A 13,654-nucleotide genomic window follows, 5' to 3' on the forward strand; every position below is an offset into this window, starting at 1 on the left:
AACATACTAAGAATTATCTTTGACACAAGAGATAAGTAGATATTCACTTCGTAAGAATGAATTCTGAGGTGAAAGGTTTTTTTAAAAAAATATATTTTATCAGCGCATTCAAAATAGAACAACAGAACAATACCTATTGTATTACAATAATAGTGGATTTCTTATTCATAAGCTCTTAAACCTTCCTATATACACACACTGTTTACTTTATCTCTTTATCTTTTCACATAGTCTCTTCCTTGGCTCATGACTGCATTTTTATGTTTAGCTAATGCCATGAAAGTGAAGACTTTTATGTGGGCAAAACGAGAGAGAGAGAGAGAGAATTTTGAAAGAAATACATTTAATCAGTCTACCAGGTTAGTTTCAGGAGGTAGATTGGTCTTGGTGTTCCTTCTAAAATGAAAATTCAAGGTTATGTCAGGGTGCCTATTTAAGAGAAACCTCCAAATATCCTAAAGAACTTCAGAGTTTAGCAAATTTTTGAGCTTAGCACGTTTCAATAAGGCTAGAAGAATCTCTCAAGGACAATGAACCGCTTCACGCAGTTCTCTCTTATAAGATTCCTATGAAAACGGGGAAGAAGACAGGGATGCTCTTGAGCCAATGAAGGGAAATGTTGGATATACATGTGGTATGTGATATGAAAGAGAGACAAGCAAGCTACTCCAATCTTTGGAGTAAGGCTGAAAAGCATGTAAGCAGGACCAGAGTCAAGCTGTTGCCCTGGCAACGACTCAGGACTCACTTGCAAGCATTTACACCCAGACTAGGTCAGAAGGAACCATGCAGCTACACCAATCATCCATCAAAAACAATGTTCTAGAAGTGAACTACACATTTCAGAACTAATAACACTGAAGACCCATAACAACGTCGGCAGGTGTTACATTACTTTGCAAAAACAATGTTATCTCTAAAGGACAACGTGTCGGTGGATGTGTTTAATGCATTATTTCCAAGCTCTGTCTGCCTATGTAACTGGGTTCCTTATGAGGCTGTACTGGGTTCAGGGGCCCGTAACTGGGTTCCTTATGAGGCTGTACTTCCACACCACCTCGTTGTGTTTACACTTTCTTCCACTCATACAGCTGAGCAGCATCAATACTTGGTCAAATGAACAAAACTGGGAGAAGACAGATTATCCAGTTCCATCAAGTTCTTCTCATTTTTGTCCAATGGCTGTTGTGAAATCCCATGTGGTTTTGTATTTTCTGAGGTGATGAGAAGGGAGAGGGCCAGTAAAAGCCTCAGGAGTTCCCCCAAGTCAAATCACAAGTGAAAGAATGATGCTGCCCTTACTAGGGGTCTTAAATCCCTAATAATCTTAAATCTCTCTGTTCTGTAAATGATAGGAATGTAAATGAAATGGGGGAAGGAAAATAATCCTTATTATTCTGCCTGGATTTACAGGGTTTCATTTTTTTAAAAAAAAATTCTTTTCCCCATAATGATGGCTTGCCACAGACAACATTTAAACACAAACATAGACACTCTCCCACACGCACCAAAAGTCCTATAGAGTTAAAATCCAAATGATTCAAATTAAGTCTTATATATTCCTTTACAGCAGTGCTGGAATAGCACTCAGGGTGTTAGTTCAGAACACGGATAATTGCAGGATTCTGTGGAAAGACAGTGATTTGCTTTCCACCACCGTTTTCCTTTGACTGCTTGTACGTCTGCTACTCCGTCAACCCATCCTCACACTTTGCAAACAGCTGACTGCCACCAACGAGCAAACGTTTATCAAGGTCACCCGATGCCCGAACGTGGCATCGTAACCCAGTTTCGGATCCAGAAAGTAATGAGGAACTTGATTTGTGTACATGCAGTTTAGTGCTGTGTCTTAGGAAATGCAATCAACATAGACTCAGGGGGATTGGTAATGGGACACTGAGCTTTTTCACTTCTAGGTCACTGGAGGGAATCCAACTGGGTTGATTAATGACCGGCCAAAAGCCATCACCATCTGACAGTTACTTGGGTGACGCTGAACAAGATCGCTTTCCAGAGGTGGAGAAAAAGTGACCAGGAAAACTAGGGCCAAAAATTATGCACCTTCCCCACCAGCCTGAAAGTGTGAGCCATATATTTATATTTTCCAGCAAAGCAAAGACCAAATGGGATGTCCAGAGCAAGGAAAAACATTCTAATTTTTTTTTATGAAGACACAGAAGGACCTTCCTGCTATTAAAACATTTATGGATAGAGACAAATACCTGCGTTTTCTATTTCTTTCTCAATAAAAAAAAAAAGGAATCTCAACATATCCAAACACACGGTTTTCGAAATGTCCCATGTGAAATTAGCAAAGGTCTGCATCACTCATGAAGTGATGACATGAATGGACTCAAAGACCAAACTCTTGTCTCTTCTACAGCCTCCAGTCGTCCGATGTCCAAATCATTTCCAAACCTTTTTTTCATTTTCATTTTTAGCTGAGGCAATCCACTGCTCTTAACTGGAACCCACTGAAGCCTTCACACAAGTGGACCAACGGGTAGCCATAACACAGAAGATGAGACAGGTTGTGTTCAGAATAAAAACGCAGTTGACACAAGTTTTTGGCTTTGAAAGCACAGCATGTTGGCTCCATGTCTCTCCTTCTCCAATCAATCAGTCAATCAATCAATCAATAAACATTTGTGAACATTTTTCGGAGTGCTGAGTGAGAAATCTTTTGAGATTACCCATCATTCCTCTCATGGAAACCATGTACCCAGGAGAGAGGTATGACCAATAACTGCTTTTGTGTGTACAGTGAAGGCACACAGGTTGTGTTTTTCAGAAAAAACAGGGTCTCTTTGTGTCACCATCATTCACCATGTCTCGTTTCCACCTGACACAAAACAATACCTTTACTTCCACATCTCATGGAGCATGAACTGCTCCCATACCATGCCCATCAACAGTTGCTCAGGTCAGGTTGTGGGAGCATATCAAGCTGATCTAGTCCTGAATGCAAGAAGACATGCGGATTTGGTCTTTTAAGTTGCCCGGAGAATGATCCTTTGAGAATTATACACAAGCCAATGTGAGGGTTCACCTCCATCTTGTCTAGAATTGTCCACACATACTTAGTGGAGAAGAGGAGAGTTCTGCTCAACTGCTGCCAAGGTGTGTGAAATGGCGCATCAGCTTATACCACTTTCCATTCTGCACGATGGTCTCAGTGACTACTGAATGGTGCTGAACTATGTTTTTGGCTTACATTTACTCTGCCTCTTCCCAGATGCATGCAGAGGGTGCTTTCTCCCCAGATTATTTCAAGAGATGGTGGCTTGTTTTCGCCTAAGACTGAGACCTGATCATCCACATCCAGGTCAGAGGCCCCTCCATATGACAGGGGAGGCCTGACCAACCCACAATCTGCACAGGCCAGCCATTCCTCTAGATGTGACACCATCTCTTTTTCTGATGGGGGAAGGCCTGGTCTACTGAGCCCTGGACAGATATGCCCTCTGTCACTGCCTCTCCATTCCTTTAGCCTCCTCTTGAAAACCTGTTCTGCCCCACAAGCTTGGCCCACCTTTTCCCACGATGGTAGACCAGGCAACCAGACCAAACCATCTAAGGATGCTTTTGTAACGGGGAGCTGGGGGAAAGGCATGCCATCTAATTTTGGCATCCCAGGGCACAACCCTGGTTGCTTCACCCTTACAACCCTGCCAGTTGAGGTAGAGTAATCCTGGAAGGCTTCCAATAGACACGCCAAGCTACAAGAGGAAATATGGTGGGCATGGGGAATGTGCACTCCTCTAGCTGTGGACTTTGTCACCTTACGTGATGACGAGAGATGATGGGAAATGCAGGACAACAACAGCCGCCTAGAGTGGTCTTAGGTGACTAGATAGGTGGGATATAAATAAATAAATAAATAAATAAATAAATAAATAAATAAATAAATAAATAAATAAATAAATAAATATCTAGAAAGCTACATTTTCCATCCCCATGCACAAAGTGTATTAAAGAAAGAAAACTGGCCTGCCCTGGCATAGGCAATCTACACGGTACGTTTTGCACATTGTACTTTATGGGGATTTCTGGATCGTGGCTGTTTCTGAACTTCTGCTAGAACGCAGGTTAGACAACATGCAGTTGGGAGCCTGCGGGAAACCGCTTTTGAAGGGTGCTCAGCAGACTGGGAAGCAGTAGGATGCAAATAATCAAATAAAACCCAATGGGTGTGCAGCCTGGCTGGATGAGGAGTGGCTGATGAACCCTCCCCTGGGACAGTTAATACCGAGATGATGGTCCTTTCTGAAGCAGCTGCCGCTTGATTCAATAGGGCAGCCTTGCATTAAACAAAGCAATTAACCAAGTGAGTGTGCCAATCCCCCTCTGCCTCACAAAACCCAGTAATTCAGCCACAATTTATCCTCCATTCTCTAGACTGCCACTGTGGCAGCTTGGTTACTGCAGCGCCCATAAAAAATTACAGAGAGGCTGAACAGGGACACTTCCAACTCCATGGCTCGTAAGAATAAAACTCATCAATTAAGTGTGGCTGCTGTTTGTGAATGCGTCGGCGCTACCTTCTCCATTCCCTTCGAGAGCCAAATGCACTTACATTGCACCGTCAGGTAAGCAGAGGCCGAAGGAGAGCGGCCGAGACTGTTGCTTGGAATGCAGGTGTATTTGCCAGCATCTTCAGGCTTGACTCTGAAGATGATCAATGTCCCATCAATCAGGATGCGAACCCTCAGCTTTAGGTCACTGCAACAGAACCAGAGGGAAAGTGAGCCGAGGCAGCTCAAAATGAAGGGAAGGCGTAGCGGTTAAAACAAAGATGGCTGAAGTGGGGGGGGGGGTTGCTGGCCATATGCGCACCTCATGTCTAGACGCACCTCAGCGACAAGGATGTATCGGGTTTAAGACTAAGAGCAGCCACTAACCCCTGCCTTTCAGAAACCTCACTTTGTTTGTGGACTATTGATTGTTCTAAATGGTTTTAAGGTTGTTCTGTTGGTGGTATTCCAACTTGCAATCTTTAGGTATAGGACTGGATCGGAATATTTTGCAAAATGAAGGAGCTAGAAGGTGTTGGTGGAGTCTCAGTTATGGCATCCACCCACATTATGTTTAGGAATATATTAATCAACTTTAATGGATCACAAAGCACCACTTTCCAAGGGTATCAGAGAACAACTGGAAGAGAAACCGGCTAAAGTGCCTTCCACACTCTTCTATATGCCCGTTTTCATGAGGAGAGGTTATTCTTTGTGTGTGTGTGTGTGTGTGTGTGTGTGTGTGTGTGTGTGTGTGTGTGTGTGTGTGTGTGTGTGTGTGTGTGTGTGTGTGTGTGTGTGTGTGTGTGTGTGTGATATTTGGTTTTGAACGGTTTTAAAGAGGAAAACTCAACTGTCGCTTTGCTTAAGTGCAAACTGCTTGAGGAACTACTGTCTATTTTCGTCAGCTGACCAATACTTATTCCCCTTAGAAAGCTCTACCCTAAGGGGTGTATTTGGGAAGGAAGGACAATAGCACCGGGTATCTGAGAAAGGTGCTTGCCCCCTCTTCAAATCCTAAATTATTTTTTTCATATACCCAGAGTTACTTTTGGCAGTAGTGGGGAGGAGTGTCAGAGCAATAATCTCTCAGTGAGTTTCCGCTCTCCTTCAAAACAGTTCTGGGCTCCGCATGGCATTGGTTCTGTCTTCCCCCACCCACCTCCAAGTCTGCCACCTGTGGCAGCCAGCTTGCTTCGCCACAGTGGAAATCAAGATCCTTCAGCTCTCCTTAGAGATTCATTGTTCTCACAAGGGGGGAAAAAAACCCTTTCTTTCTCTAGAGGCCTAACCTATTTCATTGTGAAACTGCTGGAAAGCTCAGTGGTTGAGGTCTATGGCTGTGGAGAAAGAAGACGGGAGTTTGATTCCCCGCTGTAGCTCCTTGACAGGGGCTGGACTTAATGATCCGCTGGTGCCTTACAGCTCTGCAGTTCTATGTTGTTGTTGTTGTTGTTGTTGTTGTTGTTGTTGTTGTTGTTGTTGTTGTTGTTGTTCAAAAATGGCAGGCACAGTCAATAAAAATTATAAAAACATTGACTGGTATTATATAACAGACACAAGTTTTAACCTCAGCATCTGTTAAATATCGGTGCAGTATATATGCTATTCAAAATATTGCTATTTTTTGTAGCTCTGATGGTGTGATTTCTGAAATTTCCAGCTGCTTATCATACTGTGTGAAATTTCTTGCTATTGTTCCCAAAGTCCTGATGATTACGGGGACCACTGGAGTGTGTTTCTTCCGGAGGCGAGATGTTTCGATTGCCAGATCTCTGTACTTTCTTAGTTTTTCCAATTCTTTATTTTTCAACTCTGGCATCCCCTGGAATTTTAATGCCAATGCTACACACCTTTCTTCGTTCTGTTACTACTTTGCCTAGTGTGTTATGTTCAAGGTGTCTATTTATTATTATTATTATTATTATTATTATTATTATTATTATTATTATTATTATTATTATTATTATTATTATTATTATTATTATTATTATTATTATTATTATTATTATTATTATTATTATTATTATTATTATTTGCTGCTGCTGCTGCTGCTGCTGCTGCTGCTGCTGCTACTGCTACTACTACTACTACTACTAAATAATCAACACAAAGAAGTCTTCCACAGAGGAATGCCCATAGAGAAATGAAATAATAATAAGAATGCTCTATTGCTGGGCAAAAACTGATGCTGTGGGTCAATTATCTTTCCCTGCAGGACAGACATGGATTTTGTAAATTACCTCCAGTATAAATAAATAATAAATTCTCTTTATTCTCCTGCACGCTTATTTCTTACCAGAGGAAGAACGCTACGTCTCAACAGGACTGAAGAGGAAGTCCCAAAGAAGACAGCTCTTCTTATCTGCCATAATTTTTTTTTTTAAAAAAAGGAGCACTCTAGGTCTTTTCAGGACAACAGCCCTACCCAAGGGGCCGGATAAACGAGTATGCTAAGTAGGCCAAAGAGAAGAGGAGCTCAGTCATGTTGAGCCCCCCCTGCTGTGCTTTAATTATTTCCCTTTTCCCCCCAATTTGAGAAACGGGCCTGGCTTGCTCCCTGAAGTGGGCTCCTTCAGGGTTCCCCACTGCTCATCACAGGATGCCTGCTCCCTTATCGCACGGCAGCCACAAAGCACTCGCGTTCCTAGCAGGGAGCAATCATCTCCCAGACTGATAATCCTGCCCAGAGAAAGAAGGACCGAAAGACCCTCTGAACTGCAAAAATGATTTTCCTCCTAGGTGTTCGTTTGTAGAAGAACGAGCGCCCGGAAGTAACTCGAAGATTACCAAACGTGTTACAACATAAGCTCTCCTGGGCTGAAACCCACTTTGCCAAACGCAGAGAAGCTGGTTTGGCAAAGGCAGCAGGTCTGTATCCACATGGATTCACATAGAGGACAGGCACAAAGGCACTATTTTGAACTTCAGAAACCTAGTGGACGCTGACATTTGCCAGCAAATCTTAAGATTGTAGGAGACACAGTGGGAAAGGTCAGAAAACTTCGGTTCAGTGCAGATGTGCTGACAAACCAGATGAAAGTCAAGGAGAGATCTTGGGCCAGTCTCTCTCTCTCTCTCTCTCTCTCTCTCGCACCTCATAGGGCTGTTGCAAAGATAAACAGGGCTGTGGAGAGTTACATGTGCTGACTTGAGTTTTCTGGGTGAAAAGCAGGATACAAATGTAAGAAAAACATGTTTGGAATCTTATTCCCTATTCACAAGAAAAACATGTTTGGAATCTTATTCCCTATTCAGTAGGGGTGTGGATTTTTTAAAAAACTCCAATGCAGAGAATTCTCCAGGCAGAATTCTGGGAGTTCAAGTCCAGAGGCCCATGCCTATCGACACCTACATTTCATGCACCTGAACTAGAAAATATCTAAGAGGCTGCTTAGCTGTCTTGGGCCTGGCTTCCTGTTCATTAACAACAAAAACGGAACGTGCCATCGTGTGTCCTGTGAGTTGTAGTCTTACTGCCCTTTAGGCTTTATAGAGGGCACCTCCCAGAGAACAATGACTTGCAAGACCCATTACAGCAGCTTCCTTTTTCCTACATTAAAAAGGAAACAAGGTGTTTTCTGTATATCTTAGAGTTGTGCTTTTGCTAGAATGATTTGTATCTATACTAAAAACAAACATTGCTAAACTATAATAGCTGCATGGGCTAAAACTGGAAGCGCTGGATGGCTTGCCTGTATCTTTTGATCAATCAGTCAGTCCTTCTGTGCTTCCTGTGTGCTCATGCTTACTTTCACAAAGGGAAAAGATACTACAGAGATGCTTCTGGCAAATCATGGAACCTTCAATAGGGAGAGGGGGAAGAACCCATATACTTTTTTTTTTCTTGCATGGGAGGTGAAAATACTCATGGGAAGCTAAGAGGGAATTCTACCTTCTGTCCATTTAGATCTAAGGTATTTTTGAGAAACTAAGGGACTAGCCACAATGGCATCTCGCCTTCATTCCATACACAGAAGCTGAATGGACAAGCAGCTGATAGGATGGCATTCTCAACTATCCTGAGTTAGTTAGTTAGTTAGTTAGTTAGTTAGTTAGTTAGTTAGTTAGTTAGTTAGTTAGTTAGTTAGTTAGTTAGTTAGTTAGTTAGTTAGTTAGTTAGTTAGTTAGTGGGTGGCTGGGTGGGTGAGTGAGTGAGTGAGTGAGTGAGTGAGTGAGTGAGTGAGTGAGTGAGTGAGTGAGTGAGTGAGTGAGTGAAAGGGGCAAACCATGTGGCTGACAGTGCTTTGTCTTCCAAAAAAGCACAGCTCCTAGAGACTTAAGAAGGAACAGCCCAGGTACTGCCGCAATTGAATTCCCAGCATCAGCCATTTAAGGCAATTGCCTCATTCTACCCCATGGTAGAGCCGGCCCTATTCATATATAATGGCCAAGAAAATCACATAGAATCATGACATACAGAACCGGAAAAAAGGAGACTCCAGATGTCATGCTGACATACAGAGAAACACACATGCATACATATCCACAAAGAAACACACACACACACACCGCTCCCAACACAATATTTCATCAACACCAAACTTCCATAACACAGGAGTAAAGCCTGAGCAACAGGGCGCGGACTCACTTCTTGAAGTAGACGTTTTCTTCTTCCCAGTACCACGTGTAGGTCAGGTTGCCTGGATATGCCTCAGCCTGGCAGGTGAACATGGCATCCTGGGAGATGTTAACGGTGATGTTCTCTGGAGGGGAAACAATGAAAGGGGGTCCTGGGGGAGAACAGGAGATAAACAGTTTACCTCAGCAAGCGAAACAAGGAAGGTGAGCTCATCGGTAAAAGCGCAGGGTGGCCAACTGCGTCGGGAACAGATATAAGCATCCGTACTGTGGAACAAAGAGGCACCTGTGCCACCTGTTCAAATCCAGTCAGGCATTTTGGTCCAGGCGATACGACCTGGCACAACCATTTCCCTGCTGTCTGTAAACAAGGCCCAAACCCTGCGTTTAGAAGATGAGGTCTGAAAGTCGACGCGTACAAAATAGGGAACATTGGCTAGGGTGTGCAGAAGATGCACTTTGTGCAGAGACATCCCACGTTGAGGTCCGAACCACTCAGACTTACGCGGCTCAAGACATTCTGCCATCTGAGGCAACAAACAAGATGGCGCCCGTTCCCCTTCCAGGCTCAACAGGCAAATGGACTGGAAATTAAACATTCTTCAACGTGGGCAACAAGGCTTTGAAACATCACTGAGCCAAACTCTCGCACCACACGTTTCTCAGCTATTATGGTGACTGGTCATTTCGGCTGCAGGATTCTGGTGTAGCAGCTATTCCAATCTCATAGGGTTGCCATAAGTCAGAAGCAACTTGAGGGCACATTAAAAACAACAATAAATATCCCATATTAATAAGGACAGCATATGCAGTGTCAGGAGGAGAGGAATTCTAAGGCGAAATCTGAGTCCCCACTAAAGCAGACTAACAGAAAAGAACTGGGGTTGTTAATCAACACAAACATAAGTTCTCATTAACATTTCAGTGGGTTTAACTCTAATGAGTATTCCACATTTTGTTTAGATCCCTTCAGACTTTTAGGTCACAACAGCGTGAGGAGGACAGGGAGATGAATACAGCGAATGATACCCAGTCTGTAAATGGGGATGGTTGCTTAATCAATATGACAGGCCAACCCACAAGGGTGTGCCAATAAAATGAATTCCTCCATAATACTAATGGGATTCCGAGGGGTTCACTGCTGTCGGTATGATAGCCGTCTATCACATATAGCCATTCACGATGACTGAAAGGGCCGGGGAGTCTACTGGGAATTGCCAACGCTCCTTCCATATACATGGCCATCTGTTCTGTTCTTCAAAGGATACTCCTCTGTTTGAAAGATGAATCTGATTTAAAGGTTTAAAAAAAGGAAGAGGATGAAGATCAGGGATTTTGAATAGCAGGGATCCTGAGTCTCTCTCTCTCTCTCTCTCTCTCTCTCTCTCTCTCTCTCTCTCTCTCATAGAAAGAGAAAAGTTCACAAACGTCCATCACAGCCTCCATTTCTGGTCAAAACACTAGTTTTCTGGAGCAAGGGTAACGCTCCCACCTAGGCACCTAACATACTTTCATACGCAAGGGCCAACAACAGTCTGAATTCTCACAGCTTGAGGCTGAACAGGCTCAAAAATGCTGTCACGGCCGGAGGATGCAAGAGCATGCTGGAAGGAGGCCCTTGATGTCTCCAGGGCATAACACACGCAAGCCACAGATTACATTTTTTCCACGCTGCATGACAGACACACAGAAACATTATGACTGTGCCTGATGCAAACAAGGGGCAAGACTATGGTGGCAGCAGACGGTGCCGTCCCTGCAAGGGGTTAAAGTGTCTTGGGCTGGGGATGACCTCGGTAAGGACCGCTGCCAATCACAGCAGAGGGTGGAAGACACAGGAAAAGTCTAGCCTCATTTGCTGGGGAAAAAATATATATATATCGAGGGCAGCCCGAGGCACCTTTCCAGCACAAACTCCATCATCAAGGGCAGGATGAAAGGCTGTGTGTGGGTCCAGAGGACTGACAGCTGCTAGGAGCTTCTGTCGCCTCTCTGCCACCGCTCAGAAACATTCTCTTAAAAACGGGGGGGTTCTGGGGGTTGCAGTCCAAAGGATCTTCACCAAGATCCATTCCATTCCTAACCAGTTTCACTGGAATTGCCAAACCCCAGGCTGAAAACTGCTGGAAAACAAATGAACCTACCGCCGCCCCCTCAAATCCAAGCGCCCCTGTTAATCTGGCTCACTTTGCAGAATTAATACTAATTAATAGACTTAGGAATTTCCTTTCCAATTGTTCTTAGCTGGAGCAGATCCTGATTTGTATACAGTTTGTTTTTACTGGGACTTAATCCTGTCTTGGTGCCTTTTGTTCTCTGTCTCTTTCCGGCTTGCAGAATTGTTCCTGCCTTCCACTCCTCCTTCCTTCCTCGACCCTCCGCCCATCCTTTCGGATTTAAAAATCCAGCAAACTCAAGTCTAAACCCCCTTGTCCCGCCCCACGCCCAATCTTAAGGATCTCGGGTGGGCCAGAACGATCCAGTCAATAGATAAGGCCAATCAACACTGCTCCCAAATCACCTACTAAGCAGGCAGAATGGAAGGAAGAGAGTCCTCTATTATTGATGCAGACATGGCTAATCAATACGGCATGTCTCTCTCCTACAAGGCCAGGCTGTCCTGTCCCACTTTTCGGCTTGAGAACGTCCCTCCCAGAAAACCTTGTGTTTCTAGGTTGGGACAGAGGGCCACATATCACCAGGGCCAAAAAACCCCCATCCTTTGCATTCCCCAGATGGTTCAGCAGAGCTGGCAACTGTCATCATTGTTATTTAACTGTCTGGGGTTTTGTTTATTTATTGATGGCACTTTGGATAGTTTTTTTTTTAATTGGAAGATTGGAAAGAGTCCCAGCTTACTTGCTGGAGGTTATATAGTCTCTTAGCCAAGAGTCACCTTCAGAAGATTCATGCTGCTAAGTACCTTTCTACGGGATACAGGAAGCTCGAAGTAAGCACCCTAGAGAGCTGGGTGGGAGGTGGTTGGTAAATGGTATCTCTCCATAAAAAGAGCCTTTGTTATAAATCAGCAGACTTTATTGCAATGACCCTTGAGGGTAGAAGTTGACTCCCACTCTCTTTAATGCCAAAAATACACATTGCATATAGGTACACTCATAATTAAACTCCAAAACGTGGGCTCACAGGATATGGTGGTGATGGCTATCTTCAACTGCAACACTGTCTGCCCATCTAGTCCCTTAATAATAATAACTGTGTTGCTGTCAAGGCAATTCTGACTTATGGTGACTTTTTTCAAGGTTGCCCAGTAGAGAGTACTCATAAGTGGTTTTCCCATTCGCTTCTTCTGTTGGCACTCTGCGACTGTGCAGCTGGCCCAAGACCACACAGGCTGGCTCTTCTCCTAGGAAGTACAGTTGGGAATTGAACCCTCAACTTCTAGCTTTGCGGTCAGATACCTAAACCACAGATCTAGTACTTTACATTTGATGATGATCTAGTTCTTTCCATATGATTAAATGGCCAACTTTCACTGACGTATGCAAACGTTAAATGCATGGAAACTGGAATGGGGGGAATTCCATAAGGTCTTCATAAGTTGCAACTTGATAACACAACAAGAAGTACACACAGTTTGCAAGGAAACCGCAAGGATGGTCCAGGTCTAGGAATTACCTTGTACAAGCAAACGGGTGGTGTGCATGGCCTCTCCTTGGATGCTGTACGCTCTGCAGGTGTAAGCACCTCTGTCATTCCGACTGATGGACAGAACAGTCAGGCTGCCATCTGTAACCTAGCGGAGGGGGCGGGAGTATGAGTGTCAACACACAAAACCACGGCAATCACAAATGCCCATGAGCTCACAAACACGGTCATGTAAACAGAAGGCCGAGATTAAGCATAGCATTAACTGTGATTTTGCATTTTCCCTTCTTATGCAAACAGCAGCTTCAAATAAGCTAGTTTTCTCATGACCACGAATGATGATTCATCTCCTTTTCAGCAACTATAGAGTTAGGTGTGGGGTTTTTTGGGTGGGTGGGTGGGTGGGTTTGTATTTAAATAGTTGTACCTGCTAAATGCAAAGGCATCTTTAAACATCTCATTTAGTTTGACCTCTGCACAAACAGAAGCACCATTGTGGTACTGTAGTTAAAGCATATCCCAACACAAAGACAGAGATCAAACCATCCCTGTATTGTAAGAAATATGGAATTGAGGATGAAAAATGAAGGAATTCGTGAAGAAATTGTCCTCCCCTAGGTCCCACATAGACCTGTTTAGACAATCAAGCTCATGATCCATCTGGCATCAGCAGTGATGATGATGATGACTTCAAAAATCTCCATGCCAATTTTTATGGATATCATAGGGGTTCTCATCCCCGAAAAAAGGGAGTTTTTCCAAGCTCTGTTGCAGGGTGGTTTGCCATGTAGCATGCTGACTTCAGCAGTTTTTATCTGATCCTCTTCTGTTTTGCAGGTATCAAAACCAGGGCTACAGACTGAGAGGGAGCGATGGAGCAGGGAGTAGCTTAGGAGGCCGTTACCATAGAGACAAGAGATGCAGTCCCTTGGAACCATCTTCATCTCTCCCTG

General features: G+C 43.8%; 1 protein-coding gene across 4 annotated transcripts in view; it reads right to left on the reverse strand.

Moving 5' to 3' along the window:
* Positions 1 to 13,654, reverse strand: part of IGSF9B (immunoglobulin superfamily member 9B) — a 103,478-nt gene that overhangs the window by 44,343 nt on the left and 45,481 nt on the right. For all 4 annotated transcript variants that reach the window (XM_072979141.2, XM_078379838.1, XM_078379840.1 and 1 more), the window contains exons 5-7: positions 12,732 to 12,849; positions 9,106 to 9,247; positions 4,577 to 4,722 (exon numbers count right to left, since the gene is read on the reverse strand). In XM_072979141.2, the coding sequence (XP_072835242.2) occupies positions 4,577 to 4,722; positions 9,106 to 9,247; positions 12,732 to 12,849 (406 nt within the window). The remainder of the gene's footprint in view (positions 1 to 4,576; positions 4,723 to 9,105; positions 9,248 to 12,731; positions 12,850 to 13,654) is intronic.

This window comes from Pogona vitticeps, chromosome 8, assembly GCF_051106095.1.
Source record: "Pogona vitticeps strain Pit_001003342236 chromosome 8, PviZW2.1, whole genome shotgun sequence".
Taxonomy (NCBI): domain Eukaryota; kingdom Metazoa; phylum Chordata; class Lepidosauria; order Squamata; family Agamidae; genus Pogona; species Pogona vitticeps.